The 19,694-nt window shown below is 41.6% G+C and overlaps 1 protein-coding gene across 1 annotated transcript in view; it reads left to right on the forward strand.

Moving 5' to 3' along the window:
* Positions 1-18,033, forward strand: part of LOC114669452 (lymphocyte antigen 6D-like) — a 35,098-nt gene extending 17,065 nt beyond the window's left edge. Inside the window, exons 2-4 of the mRNA XM_028825675.2 lie at positions 2,473-2,586; positions 15,240-15,386; positions 17,897-18,033. Coding sequence (XP_028681508.1) covers positions 2,473-2,586; positions 15,240-15,386; positions 17,897-18,009 — 374 coding nt within the window. The 3' untranslated portion in view covers positions 18,010-18,033. The remainder of the gene's footprint in view (positions 1-2,472; positions 2,587-15,239; positions 15,387-17,896) is intronic.
* The last annotated feature ends 1,661 nt before the right edge of the window (positions 18,034-19,694 follow it).

Below are 19,694 nucleotides of genomic sequence, written 5' to 3' on the forward strand. Positions count from 1 at the left end.
GATAATGGATGAATAGATGGATGTCATTTAATGAAGAAAATAATTAATTCAGAGCACTGAATCCTTAAAAACAGGGCTATTAAAATGAAGGGAAAAAGAAGTTAATAAGCAGTGAAAACAGGTCACTGATTAGGAAAAGGGTGAGAATGAAAATCTGCAGCCACTGCGGCCCTCCAGGACTGGAGTTTGCCACCCCTGGCCTAGGCCTTGTAACATTATGGCTGATAAATACTGCATAACGCATAAGAGGATGAATAAAAGATCACAAATGACCTTAATTAGAACATCCAGAGCAGCACAAAGTGACATTTTCGACTATTCAAACAGTCAGAGAGACAAACATAGCCACACATAACAACAGCTGTAACGTTTGGTGGCAAAAGTCAATTCTCAAAACCCAACTTTAGAAACACCGTCTCGTCTCCTCATCTGCGCTCCGTGTCCGCTCCATGTGCAGAGTGAGCACGGCTCAAACAAACACACGTGCTGAAAGGGAGAGGAGAGAAACTAGTATGCCTGTTAATGATGGCAAAACGCAGCTGGTAATACTGCATATCGCAATGCGGAACTACCAAGCCACGCTACCTGCCATATGCTATCAAGCATGAGTGCTGACATTATAACCAAAGCTCTAATTGGCCTAATGTAAATGTCAGCAGAATGACAAGTTTATTCTTTTCTCCTTATCAGAATTCATTTTGCTCATTCTTCTAACTGTTAAAAGCTTGCCAAGGTGGATAAAGTCTCATGGTTGCCACCAGATTGTCTCCTCCTTCTGTTTTTTTTTATTTATTTTTCAAGGTGGGTGGCAATGTAGGAGTAAATACGCTTGGTGGCACCCAACACCTGATGTCACATTTTTTCAATGTTGTTTGTTTTTTGTCTTTCTCGCTTTCCATTTAGACACTCCGAGAACTTTTCACAATTTCAAATGTAACCCAATTGTCATTGAGTGCACACAAACTTGCAAACGGTGGGTTGGTGTAAAGATCCCCACTCTTAAAAACGCTGGCACTTTATGGCTCTTTAATCAGTTGTGTGCTTCCTCACCGCTCCATTGCCTGACCAGGCCCCATGTCCATCTAGGAAGGGTTCTTTGCAGATGACGTTGGTCCTTTGTGCTTTGAAAAACTTCCTAAAATGTTTAATGTTTGGTTGGGTACCTAGCAGGACATCAAAAGATGAAGAAAATCTGAGCTTAGCGTGTTTTACTGTAGGGTGCGAAAGTCCTTTAAAACGAGAAACCTGTTGGTATTTCACAAATCTGCTACCATCTCTTCACACTTATTTACCACGTGGTGTGTCTTACAGATCTAAAGTAATAAACCTTCATGTGGTCGAGTCTCTTGGGAACCAAAAATGGCCCCCTATGGCATCTCTCTGAAGAACCCTGCAGGCTCCTTCATTGCCAAGTACAGCTAACCGAGCTGCAGGTGCTTAGGGTTATAGAAACATGTTGGCTAAATGAGGCAAGCAGGAGCAGCGAAGAGCAGCAGACATGTTCACAGTGTTAATGTGAATAACACTGAAAATGTGAATAACAATGAAAAGTGAAAAACTAGAACAATGAAAGAGCACAAGAAAACAAAGGATAAAAAATGAATCAACAGGGCATCCAACTTTTATTATTTATGAAAAGTGAACTATTTTAGAAATCCATGGAACAACATCAATAATAACAAAGCAAGAAAAGAGTTGTCCTGACCCCCAGACAGCTGTACACCCCCAAGACTGTCAGGGGTTATATGGTATGTTTTGAAAATTTTTAAAACTCGAAAGAAAATTAATTGATAAAATTAAATCTATAACTAGAAGAAAAGAAAACAAAAAGACAAGAATGTACCCAAAAGTCCTGTTCATCCATCATGCCCAGCCGGACTCCCAAGTCACTAAAGAGCGGGCAGCCCAAAGCCCCCAATGAAGACTCGACCACCAAAATCCAAGAAAACTCCAAGCAGCCCAAACCTAAAAAGGCCCAAATTGAAATGTCTGCCCCTCAAGCACTACACAAGACGCTGCTCCATTTCTGTAAACCACGCAAGTCCTAAACGCGTCTCTTGCAAAGAGCACAGGTTCTCGCATGTGAAGCCATCCTATGCGCACACATTGTGGAATTTGAAGTTTGGAAAGTCTGTGATTGCATTTTTCCTGTGAAGGTCTTAGAGTGCTGAGTCCATAAATAAAATAAATTGGACTGAATTAAAACTGGCAAGACCTTTCTGTAAAATGAGGCAGTTTAGATGTTTCCTTTTTAATGTTTTAATACAGAAGATGCATCCTAAAGAGTAAGGCATTAAAAAATGATTTCTGTTCCTCACTTTCAATCAATTTGCTTAATGTTTAATGTGTAAATAAATTCACACAGTACGTGGAGACTCAGAGAGGCTTTTCTTTACAAGCTTCATTCGAGTCTTTAAGAATGTCCTCTACTGTATGAGCTCTGCACCCTCTCACGTTTGCAATCCTTTCTAGGGTCATCTCTGCTGTGCAATGACTGCTCCTCTGACTCCTGGGATTCCTGCCAGATCACAAGCTGTCCCGTTTACAGCCGGGCGTGTGCCACCTTTCACCAGGTCCAGAACATCTGTGAGTACAACACTGCTTGAAAATTAAGGAGATGAGAAGTACTCGGCTCACAAACTGCTTCGACTAAGATGAGTTTTTCCTTTAATAATTTGAAGAGGGCCAGGTTGATTAACCATAGAAAGAGAATTAAGGAACATATTTATTATTAGTATCATTTAATTATTATTAGTTGGTGACTTTACCCAGAGCAACCTTCTCAAAACAGAGCAGTGTGAAATAAGAAATAAGAGTTAAAGATGCTAAGACTGGCATTGGATGTGACGAGGATGGACAGGTTTAGAAATGAGGACATTAGAGGATCAGCTCAAGTTGGACTGTTGGGAGACAAAGTCAGAGAGGTGTATTGCATTGGTTTGAACATGTGAAGAGGAGAGATGAGGGGTATATTGGGAGAAGGATGCTAAGGATAGAGCTGCCAGGGAAGAGGAATAGAGGAAGGCCTAAGAGAAGGTTTATGGATGTGGTGAGAGAGGACATGCAGGTGATGGGTGTAGCAGAGCGAGATGATGAGGACAGAAAGATATGGAAGAAGATGATCTGCTGTGGCGACCCCTAACGGGAGCAGCCGAAAGAGGAAGAAGAAGAAGCTGTTGCTTTCATATACTCCTAAATCCTACACTTAACAATAGGCTTGCTTCATTTGTACTTGCTGTGAAGTCATTGTTTCTTCTTCATTTTTGATTTTTTTTTCCCTGAATTTTTTGTGTGCCAATCGGGAGTCCTTTTGATGCATCCTATTGGAACGAACTTTTCTATTATGATCACCAGTGTCTAATGGTTCGAGGGCCTCTACTCTCTGACTTCTCACAATGTCTGGACTTTTTCCTTGCAGCCTCTTTGCATATGAATCCAAACATCCACACCTACATGTGGTCATCGTCCACCTTGTGTTCTTCTGTTCTTCTAGGTGGGGTCGATGTGGTTGATGAACCTTTTCCAAACAGATCAGTCCTGCACCTCCTTGCCAGTCAAGCCCTTTCCCTTCAGATCTTCTTTTACTTTACCTGTTCACCTCCCCTTTTGGCCTCCGTCGCTTTCTCTTTCCCTGTACTTCCATTTCCAACACTCTGTTGCTCACATCTTTATGGTCTCCCTTCATCACATGTCCATACCATCAACTTTTCTGTACTTTCTTAGATGTCTCTCCCACTTTTATTGGACCTCTTTCTCATTTCTTATTCTGTCCTTTTTTGTAATTCCACACATACATCTCCATGTTCTCATTTTTGCCGCATCCAAATTCTTCCCCTGCTGTGCTCCCTTTACTGCCCAAGTCTCAGCTCCATACATCATTGCTTCTCTTAAAACCTTACCTTTAACCCTCGCCTTTGATCACACAACACTCCTGATACCTTCTTCCAATTATTCCATCCACACTGTACTTTAATGGTTATCTCTGAATCTATTCTCCATTGTGCTCTACCACTTATCCCTGATATATACGTTTCCCCATTATTTTCATGTAGCTTTCCCTGCAGGCTACATTCTGAATTCTGATCACCATTAAACCTCACATATTTTGTCTTCTTCTTCTTCTTCTTCTTCTTCTTCTTCTTCTTCTTCTTCTTCTTCTTCTTCTTCTTCTTCTTCTTCTTCTTCTTCTTCTTCCTATTTATCTTCAGTCCTCTATCTTCCAAAGCTCTTCTCCAGTTTTTCCAACTTTCTCTCCACTTCCTCTTTTCTGGTGCTAGACAACACAACATCATCTGGACAAAGCCTTTTATCCCACAACTTAACTCATCCATAAGCAGATCAAAGAGGTGAGGACTTCAAGAAGATCCCTGGTGCAGACCTCTTCTAACTGGGATCTTGCCTGCTTTAAACCTGAGTCCTCATTCCCTCATACATATCCTGGACAATCCTCACACACTTTTCTGGTCCTCCTTTGTTTCTTGTGCACTTCCAGATCTCTTGATGCACCACTCTGTCATTCACTTTCTCTAATAAACATCACAATGTGCAAACCATTCGGTTGTTCTCCGTGCTTCTCTATGTGCTGTCTTATTGCAAAGACTGCATCAGTTATTCCTCTCTCTACTCTAAGTTCTTCATTCATTTGATCCTCCTCTTCCTCACAGCCCTCTTGAGGAGCATATGCACAAATGACATGAACTTCAGTCTCACCGAGGTCCTCATCAGTCCGCCTGTTTACACTGACAAGGCTACTGTATCTTCTAGTTCTTTGGATACCACTAGACCTACACCATTTCTCCTTGTTCATCTGCTCCACCATACAACAATATAATGCCTCCTCCCAATTCTCTTGTCTTATTTCATATTCATATTATGTGATATCATCTACTGTTGCATTTTGTTCTGTACTTGTATTACTATTGTATTATTGTATTGTATTGAGGGTTACTTGTGTTGTCTTCTGTGTATTCTGTTGTATTGGCTCCCTTTTTTGTGACACCCACTGCACGCCCACCCTATCTGCCTTTCCCAAGGTTTCTTCCATTTTTTCCGTACTAGAGTTTTTTGGGAGTTTGATTTTGGATTGTACAAAAATAAATTGTATTGCATTGTATTTCCCTGCCATCTTGTTTTCCTGCACACACAACACTCCTACTTTCCTCCAATTCATCACATCTGCCACCTCTCTACCTTTTCCAGTCACTGTCCCAACATTCATTGTCCCCATTCTTACCTATAACCTACCCTTTTCTTTTCCCTTCTTTGTCTTCTTCTTTGTGGACTAACTTCTTTAGTCCAACCTTGACCCGTGTGGAGACTGGCCCGGACACAGACAGGCGGACACTGAAGGTTCAAGCACCACCACACGTTTATTATACATTTTCATTATTTACAAAGTGCGCACACACAACCTGGTGCCCCTGCACCAATGACCTGTCAAGTCCTGGCCTCTCAAAATGCCTGTACTCATCTTTGTGACTGCCTCCACTCCTCTCCTCTGAGCTCCATCCTCTTCCACCCGACTCCAGCCATTGAATGGAGGGAGAGGCGGCCCCTTTTATATTCACCCGGACGTGCTTCAGGTGCCTCCCAATGAGCTTCTGCCGGCACTCCCTGGTGTGGCAAAAGTGCCGGTTGTGCACCCAGAAGCACCCCGGGTGTCCCTGGTCTTCACCCCTCAACACTTCTGGGTGCGGCATCTGGGCGCCCCCTGGCAGTGACCACGGGCCCCTATAGGGTTGAGCTTCCATGCTCCTTTCCCATGGTCCACATAGCCACCAGGGCGGTCGCCCTCTCATGGTCCAGAGGAGGTGTAATCCCTCCTTCGGTCCTTCCGGGCGTCTCGGCTGTGTCCCACCCCCAGCCGCTCGCCACACCCAGTAGTCCTCATACAGGGGTCAGGCGAAGCATTTTCTGAAGCGGACTGGATTGACTCCATCATTAAGGTTTTGCCCTCACTAACACTAACACTCTGTTTATCTGGCCCTGGGAGAGGCACCACTTTGGGCAGGTTTGCCCCCTGTTGAGTAGCTTCATGATCTACGCACTTTCATATCTTAGTTAATATAAATGGCTGCTGCTGCCTTACCTTGTCAGCCCTGCATGCCCTTTCTATGATTGTGTTCCCATTTTATTAAACTCATGCCCGTCTCTAGGATATCTTTTGAGGAGCAGAATAATACAATTTATTGATAAACACAAGAATTACGGAAATCTAACTGCATATACATTGGCAGATAAGATGCAGACAAGGCCGGCTGTTTACTGCTTGTTTAGAGTTTGACTAATAGTTTTGCAACACCTTTAAGTCTTTAAGTTCATGCCACAATGTTGTGTGGAGTTGTTGCTCTGTTGTTGGTCCAGGTTCAAGTGGAGGATTCTTCTTGTGTTGGAATGCCTGCTTTCTCTTTCCTTCATGAACCCTCGTTTGCAGTGTGCTGTGCTTTCCTCAGTCAGGCCCTTTGCTGTGTCGTCTGCAACTTCATAGGAGAGAGCGTTGCTCTTTTGGACAAAAGAGCTTAGATGCTGAAGTTCCCTTCTTGAGGTGATATCTGCTTCTCAGTCTTCAGACTGGTTCACTGAATCTCAGCTCCGGGTTTTATAAAGAGAAGAGTTTTTATCAAGTCCAGCTCCACGCAAAGAGGGAACAGCTCATGGGCGTTTTTAGTTTCAAAAAGCAGGTTTCAGAAGGTCATTTTGCTGAGAGAATCTTGAACTTCTCGTAACTTGCCATTCTCTTCCTTTTTGCTTCTTAAAGACCCACTATATTTTGGACTTAAGGTGAGAGAGGGGTGCCAGCTTTCAACAGCCTGTGCTCCCTTGAACCTCGTGGTGCTCCTTCTTCAATAACAATCTGATCCCCCATTCTCTCTTCCTGATGGCCCAGAGACCACTTAAACTGTGAGGTCTAGCTTCCTACTTTAACTTTATCTATTTCTAATTTGTTTAAAACCTTTCTCTTGTGTTAGGGTCAGCACCGACCCGTTATACTTTTTAAATGCATAAAACTACTACCTAATTTTGTTTATTGCATCAAGGCTTTTTGACTTTGTCAGGAATCTGTATTTAATTAAAATAAAACAAAAAAAAAACATTTGTACTAAATTATAAAATGCTCTGGTGAAAATGATTCCCTTTGTGTTGGTAGGGTCAGTTTTGAGCCAGTTATAATTTAAGGTTATAAAACAATAGTTAGGGTCAAAACCAAAATCCTAAACACACTTTGAGGGGCTTCTCTCTTTGCCTGTGTGTCTCCTTACCTGAACAAACAAAACAAACAAACAAAGACAGACCTGTTCAGACATGGAAGGCTTGTATAAAACAAATTTAGTTTAGCGTTGGTGACTTGCAGAGTACACATCTCCTGTTTGCAGCAGTCAAAAATGAGAAGAAGATTTACAGTAAGCCAAGCTCTGGATCAGATCTTTTCTGAAAATGAGGCAGAGGACACAGAACAGCATAGTGATACAGATGAGCAGGTTTCCGAGGAGGAAGACATTGTAGAGTATCTACCAGAAGGTACAGACACATCTGATGAGTCTGATGAGGAGGTCACCGATGCTGAAGCTGCACTCACTCCTGCTGAAACTTTCAAATCCAAAAGTGGTAACATCTGTTGGAGCTCAGTACCTCCTGACTTACATGGCAGGGCAGCTGCTGCAAATGTCATCAAAATGACCCCTGGAATCACAAGGTTTGCTGTGACGAGAGTAAGTGACATCAAGGCATGTTTTGGTCTGTTTATGCCATTGTCACTAAAGAAAGTCATGATTGCTATGACAAACCTTGAAGGAAAAAAGGTTCATGGCGACATGTGGAATGACATTGATGAGGAATACCTGGATGCTTATATTGGTGTTCTTCTTCTTGCTGGTGTTTACAAATCCAGCAATGAGGCCACTGATAGTCTCTGGGATGCGTCGACAGGCAGAAATATTTTCCGGGCAACAATGTCATTTCAGTCATTTCGAATGATATCAAGAGTCCTTAGATTTGACAAGAGAGAAACTAGAGAAAAATCTGACAAGCTTGCTCCCATCAGGGATGTCTGGGAAAGGTGGGTGCAGCTCCTTCCACTGATGTTCAACCCAGGGCCAGAGGTAACAGTAGATGAACGTTTTGTCCCTTTCCGTGGAAAATGCCCTTTCTGGCAATACATGCCTAGTAAGCCAGGGAAATCTGGCATAAAAATTTGGGCAGCCTGTGATGCAAAAACCAGCTATGCATGGAATCTGCAGATTTACACAGGCAAACATGCAAGTGGCATTTCTGAGAAAAATCAAGGAAAACGTGTAGTCCTCGATATGACTACTGGACTGCAGGGTCACAATATCACATTTGACAATTTCTTTACCAGCTATGACCTTGGACAAGAACTTCTCAGGTGGAAACTTACCATGGTGGGCACAGTAAAAAAAAACCTGAGCTGCCTGCCGAAATTTTGCAGGTGAAGGACAGGGCTCCACTTTCTTCAAAATTTGCTTTTACAGACACCACCACGGTTGTTTCATATTGTCCAAAAAAACACCGGAGTGTGACACTTATGTCCACTTTTCACAAAGACACAGCTGTGTCATCAGCAAGTGACAAAAAGCCCATAATTATCTTGGACTATAATAAAAACAAAGGTGGAGTGGACAACCTGGACAAGCTGACTGCCACCTACACTTGCCAGAGAATGACCAGGAGATGGCCAATGGTTGTGTTTTATAACATTCTAGATGTGTCTGCATACAATGCATTTGTGTTGTGGACCCACATCCACCTAGGGTGGAACTCAACCAGAAAAAACAAGCGGAGAATGTTTCTTGAGGAGTTAGGAAGTTCCCTTGTCAAGGCACACATTGAGCGAAGGGAACGGGTGTCCCAGGACCCAGCCGCTGCAGCCTTGGTCAGACAGCTGCAGAGCTCAAGTAGCACTCCGTCCACACCATTAGCAACACAAAGAGCATCAGTGCCAGCATCCTCTTCGGCCAGCACTGCCTCAACATCAACCTACACAGCCACAGCCACAAGCCCACTGAGGCCACCTGATTCGAAAAGAAAGAGGTGTCAGGTCTGCCCTAGCAATAAAGACAGAAAGACAAACGTACTCTGCTTCTACTGCAAAAAATAGATTTGCAAAGAACACACTAAAAGTCTCACTTTTTGCCACACATGCATCTAAATGCACATGCATGTTCTTGCACACAAAGACGTTGTTTGGAACTAGAGCCTCATTTATATTGGTTTGATTTGCTTGATTGTTCGTTGTTTGTTTGACCTTGCAAATCCACATTTTGAGATTTACTTGTTTAGCTTTCCATTTATTTTAAAGTTATTTTTGAAAATACTTTTTTGCCTTTTTCTTTGAAATAAATATATATTGGTCAAATTTGACCCGTAACACCATGGATGTTACTATAGTAATTAATATTATAATAAAAAATATATATAACAAATTTATTTAAGAGTTGTGTTCTAATACCCCTCAGTAATAGTCAGGTAACATAACAACCTTTTATTTATTTAAATAATTCTCTTGAGGTTCATTTAATCATTTATTAAAATTGAAAATGAGAGGTATGCTGTTAAAGTAAAAGCTCATGAGGTCACAGCAAAAAATATTAAAAATATTCTTCTAACGGACAAGGAAGCGTAACAAAGTAACCAAGAGGTGAGGAAAATAATTGGATGATAAATAATTGTTTTGAGGGTAATATGGCTGATTAAAGACACGGGTCAAAACTGACCCGTTAACATAAGAGATAGTAACAGAAAGCTAACATAAGAGGAAGGATAAATCATGTGTGTATCAAAGAGACCAAATATCCCCCCCCCCGGGGCAAAAAAGAAGTAAAAGATCTCTATCCATGTGGTACATCAGGGAAGCCAGCATAAATTAGGCTAACTGAGAAGACAAAAGCTGATGTCTAAGCAGCTCTGAGACCCTTTTGAGAAGTCGGGCCATCTTGTCCAATGGAGTCTCGTGAAGCTTGATGGCACAAGTCGGCCCCACTGTAAACCAGGCCAGTCTTCTTGTAGATAGATAGATAGATAGATAGATAGATAGATAGATAGATAGATAGATAGATAGATAGATAGATACTTTATTAATCCCAAGGGGAAATTCACATTCTCCAGCAGCAGCATACTGATACAATAAATAATATTAAATTAAAGAATGATAATAATGCAGGTGAAAAAACAGACAATAACTATGTATAATGTTAAATGTTAACGTTTACCCCCCCCCAGGTGGAATTGAAGAGTCGCATAGTTTGGGGGAGGAACGATCTCCTCAGTCTGTCAGTGGAGCAGGACAGTGACAGCAGTCTGTCACTGAAGCTGCTCCTCTGTCTGGAGATGATCCTGTTTAGTGGATGCAGTGGATTCTCCATGATTGATAGGAGCCTGCTGAGCGCCCGTCACTCTGCCACAGATGTCAGACTGTCCAGCTCCATGGCAACAATAGAGCCTGCCTTCCTCACCAGTTTGTCCAGACGTGAGGCGTCTTTCCTCTTAATGCTGCCTCCCAGCACACCACCGCGTAGAAGAGGGCGCTCGCCACAACCGTCTGATAAAACATCTGCAGCATCTTATTGCAGATATTGAAGGACGCCAGCCTTCTATGGAAGTATAACCGGCTCTGTTCTTTTCTTGCACAGAGCATCAGTATTGGCAGTCCAGTCTAATTTATCATCCAGCTGCACTCCCAGGTATTTATAGGTCTGCACCCTCTGCACACAGTCACCTTTGATGATCACAGGGTCTATGAGGGGTCTGGGCCTCCTAAAATCCACCACCTGCTCCTTGGTTTTGCTGGTGTTCAGGTGTAGGTGGTTTGAGTCGCACCATTTAACAAAGTCCTTGATTAGGTCCCTGTACTCCTCCTCCTGTCCACTCCTGATGCAGCTCACGATAGCAGTGTCGTCAGCAAACTTTTGCACGTGGCAGGACTCCGAGTTGTATTGGAAGTCCGATGTATATAGGCTGAACAGGACCGGAGAAAGTACAGTCCCCTGTGGCGCTCCTGTGTTGCTGACCACAATGTCAGACCTGCAGTTCCCAAGACACACATACTGAGGTCTGTCTTTAAGTTAGTCCACAATCCATGCCACCAGGTATGAATCAACTCCCATCTCTGTCAGCTTGTCCCTAAGGAGCAGAGGTTGGATTGTGTTGTGTTGTGTTGAATTTAAGACAACATTTGTGTCTGTAATTTAAGACATTTCAAACATTCTGCAGCACAGTAGAAGAGCCGCTTCACCAGACACACACTGGGTTTAATTTGATGTCCTGTGGGTCATATTGGTGATTTCAGCTTCACAAGAATTCTGCATTGACAATTAACGTCAGAGCCTGGACTTCAATCCCCAACTCGGGTCCCTGACTTTGCATGTTCTTCCAGTGTGGGTTTTGTTGAAGCAGATTAGGCAGAATGGGCACCCTCAGCCCCAAAGAAGACACTTGGAGTCTCAGGACAGGCAGTTGAATCAAGATTTAGTGTATGATGCACATACAGACTCACTTAAGATGGGAAAATGAGTGTCCAGCCCATAGCACCTTTTACATTTATTACAACTCTTATCATTTAAGCCATTATTCTTCTTCATCTGACTCCTAACATTCCATAATCCTGCCCATAATTAATAACACCAATAATTCTTGTCAATCCCCGCTCTGTCTGTCTTATCTGTTTGATGAGGGCTATTCTTACTTGCTGCCAAAGAGTTCACATTGCCTTTCTAGGTGAGGGGGCCCATCCTTTGGCTCTCTGGCACGTCTGACCTTTGCCTTATAAAATACTGGTGTTTTCTAGCTCATACAAAATGAAAAAGAATATGTAGGCATGAATCTTTTTAATCCTAACCCTCACATGTCTGATGTTTAGTATAAAACAATGCTTGCTTTCCCATGTTCTTATAATACTTTTAAATGTCTTCCCTAAAAAATCCCAAGCCTGGATGTTACAGCTTATGGTTGACTCCATTCTGTCCCGGTGTCAGTCAGTGCGCCCTGCATTGGGCTGTTGAGCTCCTCACGCCAGCTCAGTTAATGGCGTCTTATTATGTGAAAGTTAACACATCAATAGGGTGTGATATACCAGTCCCATCGACAAGGTGCAGAGCATTGAATCAGAGACCTCATTACTCCAGTTGTAATACAAAACTGGTCCATTTGATGGATTGTGTGACAAGTGACATTTTGTAAATGCCTTACTCCTCGCCGACACGCTTGCCTGACTGTTGTGCCTTTGGCCATGTAAACCAGGCAGCAATGTGGTTGAGCTTGTTTTTCTGTTTCTTTTCTCTTCATTTATTATACATTTAGACCATTTCTGGGAAATGACTTTCAGTAGAAAATGTCAGATCTTGGCGGACAATAGCTTTGACAAGCCGTCATCTACAAATGGGAAATGCAAACCACCACCAAATGGTTCATTTCAGCCACCATGAACAGCTTCTAGTCAGTCAGTAATCAAAATCAACGACGCAGAGGTGGAATTGTGCGAGTCCAATGTGTCACACCACTGCCTCAGCTCGACCTCCAATCAGTGCTGTGTGTGGAAGAAAACAACATATTAATTAAAGAAAGAAACTTATTCTCTACTAGAACAAGTTGGATAAAAACTCTGAGTCAGAACCCAGGCAGGAGGAAACCTGCTCATTGTGTCTTTACTTATGTCTTCAGCAAATGGATTCATCTCAGAAATTTGTTACAAAATGATTAAAAAATATCAAGGACAGGGGTCCATTTTCTAAACAGCTGAATTTACCTAAGAATGTTGATTAATGAGCACATTTACTCTGATTGGTTTGCGGGCTTACACCCAGATATCATATCTTATCTTAAGAGTCTATCCTAGTGCACTCTTGTTCTTCTCATGTTTTTTAGGTTTAGTTATTACACCATTTTTTGTTCTTTATTTCGCCTTATACAATTTCTTGTATTAGGAATTTGTTCGTTTTCGCATAACCCTTGGGGTCAGAGCGCAGGTTCAGCCATTGTACAGCACCCCTGGACCAAATACAGGTTAAGGGTCTTGCTCAAGGGCCCAGCATAGTAGGATCTCTTTTGGCAGTGACGGGGATTCGAACCGGCAACCTTCTGGATACCAGCGCAGATCCTTAGCCTCAGAGCCACCACTGTCTAGCTTTTGACAACTGTCTAGTCAGGACATCTGCTGATGTCTTAATTGTCTCCTAGTATATTTTTGTGTTCCATCAACCTTTCTCCTAATGCATTCTTGTCTTTTATTCACTTAACCGTTTCAGTAGTTCTTTTCATGACATTTCTAAAACAAATGATTATGTATTTCAATGTGCAAAATACTTAACTATTGTCACCTCTATATTATTCTCTCACAAAGTTCAGGCAGATTATGCTACAATCTGGAGTTCAGTTGCTTAGTTTGGAATGCAACTGGATGTCTGTATCCCTAGTAAAGTTGCTTTCTTAACAGGCCTGGTATGCCACTAAAGCCTAGCAGAATAGGCAACAACCACTTTATCCTACTTGGCTTAGACTGACTGCTAGAAGTGGGGAAAATGAGTGTCAATGGTGTCACCTCTGACTCCAGTAAGAAGTGAGAGGTGAAGAGGGAGGCATGAGGCCTCATGGGAGCTGTGGAATAGTGAAGCAGCAGCATTCTTGGCAAGTGGCCGAGGAAGGAGACAACCTCCAGTAAAGCTCTAGTGACGGGGAGACACTGCATTTCACAATGTATCGGGCTAACAGCACCCGTGATGATAAAATGTCAGCCAAATAATATCACAAAAATCACACAAAATGAAGATCTATCAATATATCATCATCAAATACTAAATTAAAGACAATAATCAGAAAACAAATGTGAAAAAACTTCCTAACATTTGCCTTCTTTTATTAGCCTGTCACCACACTAATCATGTTCATTTTTTACAATGATTTCAAAACCTTGGCTGAGAGGCTCAGTGAGCTACCATTCAATTTGGAACTGGCAAGCACTGCAACAGCACCTGATTACGTGACTGGCAGTGGCATGGCCATCAGAAAAAAAAAACAAAAACAAAATGGCTGTGCCTTCATAAGAACCATCTCAAATTATGTGACCATCACAATGGTAAGAATTATACAGGGCATGAAAAGTAAGTCAGCAATTGCAATAGGCAGGCAGGGTGGCGTAGTGATTATGGCGCTGAACTTCTAACCCTGAGGTGGAGGGTCCAAATTCTCCTACTGGCATTGTGTGACCTGAGCAAGTCACTGCTCCTGTCTGTGCTCCAGTTGGAAAAACAAAAAAGAAGTGAAATCAGTCATATGTCCAAAATTTGGAAATCATCTTGGATAAAAGCTTCAGTCAAATAAGTTCATGTAAAAAAATCATCAAATTGAATTAAAAAAAGGTCAAAACTCAAACATTTGCTGACAACTCCTTTCAATTTGTGCATTATCTGCAAGTGTTCTACGTTTAATAATTACATTTTATAATTCCTTTAATATAAGTAAGAAAGAGTAACAATCTGATGAGAGACCCTTGTAGGACTCCACTGGTGAGCGGGGTCTTCTCTAATCGAGACTCTTTGATTCAGGTCAATTATTCCATTTATTTATTTTCCATTTACAGTTACTCACCGGTGTCAGTGTATTAACGATATTGTTAACATTATCTAAATTCTTTCACATTTTTTACATCTTTCTTATTACTCCAGTTGCTTGTTTGAAAAACTCTGACAGATTGGTTTGGCAGGATCTGTCCCTAACCTTCACCTTTTCCTTATTTTATGCTGGTTGTTATTTCATATTTTATTTTGATAGAGGAAGTCTTCTTAATTACTTCTGCCTATTGTTTCACATGGGATAGAAGTTGGGCTTGCTGGTCTGTAATTACTGAGATCCAATTTGTGAAGATAACCAAAGATGTATGGTGTAAAAGGAACAGAAAGCAATAATAACAAAAACAAATTTAAATGTTAGAGGATTGTGTCAATTACTGCCTGTTTGGTTCCAGAGGATTTTCATGCCCATACAGAAGGATCAAACAATAAAAGACAAAGTAGAAAAGTGTGATTGTCTGTCACTAACATTGAATTGTTAAGAAATGCAGCTGCACCTATAGAGGTACTTAAGAAGGGCATTGCCTGTTTTGGGCCTTGGCACTTCAGAATGTTAATTGCATGGCTTAAATAATGTAAAGGATACAAAAACAAAAATTCACGTACTTCTTTATACTTTTGGAAAGACTTTCTGTGATACAACCACTGTTTCTTTTTTACCAGATGGCAATGCGACCTCTTTGTTCCAGAGGTTCTGCACCAACTCAAAGACGTGCTATGAATCCTTCTCCATCAACAATGGATATGAGAGCTTCAGGCAGGCCTCTGAGTGCTGCAGCTCTGATTTGTGTAACACTGGGACCCCGGCAGGTGAGAGCGGAAATGTCAAATCAGACGACAACACAGACTATCTATCTATCTATCTATCTATCTATCTATCTATCTATCTATCTATCTATCTATCTATCTATCTATCTATCTATCTATCTATCTATCTATCTATCTATCTATCTATAGTGATTTTCACATCTATCTATCTATCTATCTATCTATCTATCTATCTATCTATCTATCTATCTATCTATCTATCTATCTATCTATCTATCTGTACATTAAAGAATCATCAACAACAAATCAAATTAATAATATTGAACAATTATTATAAAAGTAAAGTTGAACAAATTGGACTCTGCACCTGCATGAATAAAAGGTAAAGTACCACCACAACAACAACATTTATTTCTACAGCACATTTTCATACAAATGGTATAGCTCAAAGTGCTTTACAAGTTGAAGAAAGAAACATTTATAAAAAAAAATTGAAATATAAAAATAAGATTAGGCAATACTAAGTAGCAAAGAATAAAGTAAGGTCTACAAAAAAAAAGAAAAAAACAAAATCTGCAGGGGTTCTAAGGCCACAAGAAGACCCAACTCCCCCCACCAGGCATTCGACCTAACTTAACAGAAATAGCCCAAAAGTTGATAGAAATCTACATTTTATACCTAATACTAATCAAGTTATCGTGTTTACACTCATACAGACACACAGACATAGGTCTAAAACTATGAGGTCTAAAACATTGAGATTCATCAAAGTCTCGACATCGAATTTTTGGATGATTACAATACTTGCCCTATACTTCATATACAAAAAAGAAAACATCATAACTAACTGAAAGTAAAAAAGATTTAGCAAAGTGTGTTGCTTATTGTTTCCTTTTCTCTGTTTCTTACAGCATCAAAAAGACATTTCTAAAACAAATGATTATGTATTTCAATTTGCAAAATACTTAACTATTGTCACCTCTATATTATTCTCTCACAAAGTTCAGGCAGATCCTGCTACAAACTGATGTTCAGTTGCTTAGTTTGGAATGCAACTGGATGTCTGCATCCCTAGTAAAGTTGCTTTCTTAACAGGCCTGGTATGCCAGTAAAGCCTAGCAGAATGGGCAACGACCACTTTATCCTACTTGGCTTAGACTGACTGCTAGAAGTGGGGAAAGTGAGTGTCAATGGTGTCACCTTTGACTCCAGTAAGAAGTGAGAGGTGAAGAGGGAGGCATGAGGCCTCATGGGAGCTGTGGAAGAGTGAAGCAGCAGCATTCTTGGCAAGTGGCCGAGGAAGGAGACAACCTCCAGTAAAGCTCTAGTGACGGGGAGACACTGCATTTCACAATGTATCGGGCTAACAGCACCCATGATGATAAAATGTCAGCCAAATAATACACAAAAATCACACAAAATGAAGATCTATCAATATATCATCATCAAATACTAAATTAAAGACAATAATCAGAAAACAAATGAAAAACAAATCACAAACAAAAAGACGGCATGTCCTGGCACCCTACTGGGAGAAAAGGGCCAATGAAGGCAAAGGGGAGGGGCTTGAGCCGCTGTAGTAACAGACCCCTTTGTGCTCATCCCAGGATCTCAAAACACTAAACTAAACTCTAAACATGTAGATTTGTTCTTTAGCAAAGGTGAGGTCAGGTCAGGTTGGGCAGTAGGCACGGGTACAGCGGGTGCAGCCACACCCACCACACAATGAAACAGCTCAGGAACCCACACAGTCCAATCCCACCCTCTGGAAATGACCCTATCAAAGGTCACATGACTTGCCTAACAACGGCCATGGCAACCATAAACATTATGATGGCACATAAGAAAACCAAACATTTAAATAAGAAAAATCACAATAAAAATGTGCTGAAACTGAGAAACAGAGAATGATGAGCTCTTAACAAAACGACTGCTTTGTTATAAAATTAATTTTGTTGTATTATTTGCAACAGGCGAATGGGGAGCAGCCTAACAAAAACGTCTTTGATGATGTGGGAGGAAAAGCAAAGCACAAGCAAAAAGGCCCAGCCAGATACATGAAGGACAAAGAACAAAACGGACCCCATCCGAAGTCTTCCGGTTAAACAGAAATTAAAAAATGAATTCCACACTCGAGAACTTTACTGGAAATTAGAGAGAAAGTCACATGGGGCCGAAGTCACAAAGCAGTTCTTTATACAAAAAGCCGTGAGAATCGGGAACAAACTACTGAGTCATGCATTTGAAGCAGAAACCTTGACAACACTTACAAGTGGTCCAGATGAGATGAAGGGGGCATCTTAGGTTTTAGCAGACCAAATAAGCTCGATGGAGGGATTGGCCTCCTCTCACATAGGCCGGGCCTGAGCTTTAAAGCAGCATTAGCACACTAACTGCTGTGCCACTTTTATTACAAATTATTTAGTCAACACCCGGGAAGGTATAACACAGCAAAGTAAAGGAGGATGACTTCTCGGAGCGGAATTCAGACGGGTTCTTTTCTAAGTTTTTCATTTTGTTTAAAATTCCTTTTTTCTTCTTTTTCCTTGCAGTGAATCTGTCTACAAACGGACTGGTATGCTGTGCAGGGTCTGTCCCAAACTGCCAAACCACAGTGCAATGTGTCGGTGATGAAGAGTACTGCTTCACCACACAGAGTGAGTAATTTGTATGGCTGGATTGTCAGTCTCATGAGGGGGTCACGTTTTTGGAGCTGTCATCAATCAGCTCTCATCTGCTCATCCTCTGGTACCTTTAATGTTGCAGTGAGACACAAGAAGGCGTCAAGGAGAGTCGGGGCCATGAAGTGATCTCCTTATATTGTGATAGATAGATACTTTATTAATCCCAAAGGGAAAATTCACATACTCCAGCAGCAGCATACTGATAAAGATAATATTAAATTAAAGATTGATAACAATGCAGGTATACAGACAGACAATAACTTTGTATAATGTTAACGTTTACCCCCCCCCCCAGGTGGAACTGAAGAGTCGCATAGTGTGGTGGAGGAGCGATCTCCTCAGTCTGTCAGTGGAGCAGGACGGTGACAGCAGTCTGTCACTGAAGCTGCTCCTCTGTCTGGAGATGATCCTATTTAGTGGATGCAGTGGATTCTCCATGATTGACAGGAGTCTGCTCAGCGCCCGTCGCTCTGCCACAGATGTCAGACTGTCCACCTCTGTGCTTACAATACAGCCTGCCTTCCTCATCAGTTTGTCCAGGCGTGAGGCGTCCCTCTTCTTTATGCTGCCTCCCCAGCACACCACTGCGTAGAAAAGGGCACTTGCCAAAACCGTCTGATAGAACATCTGCAGCATCTTATTGCAGATGTTGAAGGATACCAGCCTTCTAAAGGAAATATAGTCGGCTTTTTGATTTTTCTATGCAGACCCTCATTTGAAGATCTAAGGTTACGATTTGGAGTGTAAGGTGTCAGACATTCTGAAATATAAGATGGAGCAGATTATGTAAGGCTTTGTAAACCATCAGCAGTATTTTAAAGTCAATTCTAAAAGACACAGGTAGCCAGTGTAATAACGCTAAGACTGGTGTGATGAGCTCAGATTTTTCTTTTCCTAGTTAAGATTCTGGCAGCTCCATTCTGAACTAACTGTAATCGATTGATGTCTTTTTTGGGTGGTCCTGAGAGGAGCGCATTGCAGTAATCTAGCCGACTAAAAACAAAAGTATGAACTCATTTTTCAGCATCGTGCAATGTCATAAGGGGTCTAACTTCTGCTCTAAGTCAAAAAGAGCACAAGGTAAGAAACAGATGTGAACTCCATTGCAGGACCCACTCTGGTACCCGTTCTCGTTCAGAGTTCACCGTGTCTAAAGCAAGAGACATGGCTCTTTAAGCAGCTTTTATGGATCCCTGATGAGCAGTAGATCTTAAAGCAACAGTTAGCATCTACTCCACTATAAAGTTACAATTAATTCTCTGTTGTGTAAGTGTGAAAAAATAAATTCAAGTGTCCACACCCAGAATTTCACTCTGCTGCAGTTCCACCTCACACAGTTGTGGGAAGACCAAAGTGGCAAGCAGTATTCCAGATGAGGCCTCCCAATTCTGTAACACAAAGGCCACGTCTTTTCTAGCAGGACACCATGACATCTGTGGCAGAACAACGGGCGCTCAAAAGGCTCCTATCAATCATGGAGAATCCACTGCATCCACTAAACAGGATCATCTCCAGACAGAGGAGCAGCTTCAGTGACAGACTGAGGAAATCGTTCCTCCACCAAACCATGTGACTCTTCAATTCCACCCGGGGGGTAAACGTTAACATTATTCAAAGTTATTGTCTGTTTTTACCTGCACTTTTATTACTCTTTAATTTAATACTG

This window comes from Erpetoichthys calabaricus, chromosome 2 (assembly GCF_900747795.2).
Source record: "Erpetoichthys calabaricus chromosome 2, fErpCal1.3, whole genome shotgun sequence".
Classification (NCBI taxonomy): domain Eukaryota; kingdom Metazoa; phylum Chordata; class Cladistia; order Polypteriformes; family Polypteridae; genus Erpetoichthys; species Erpetoichthys calabaricus.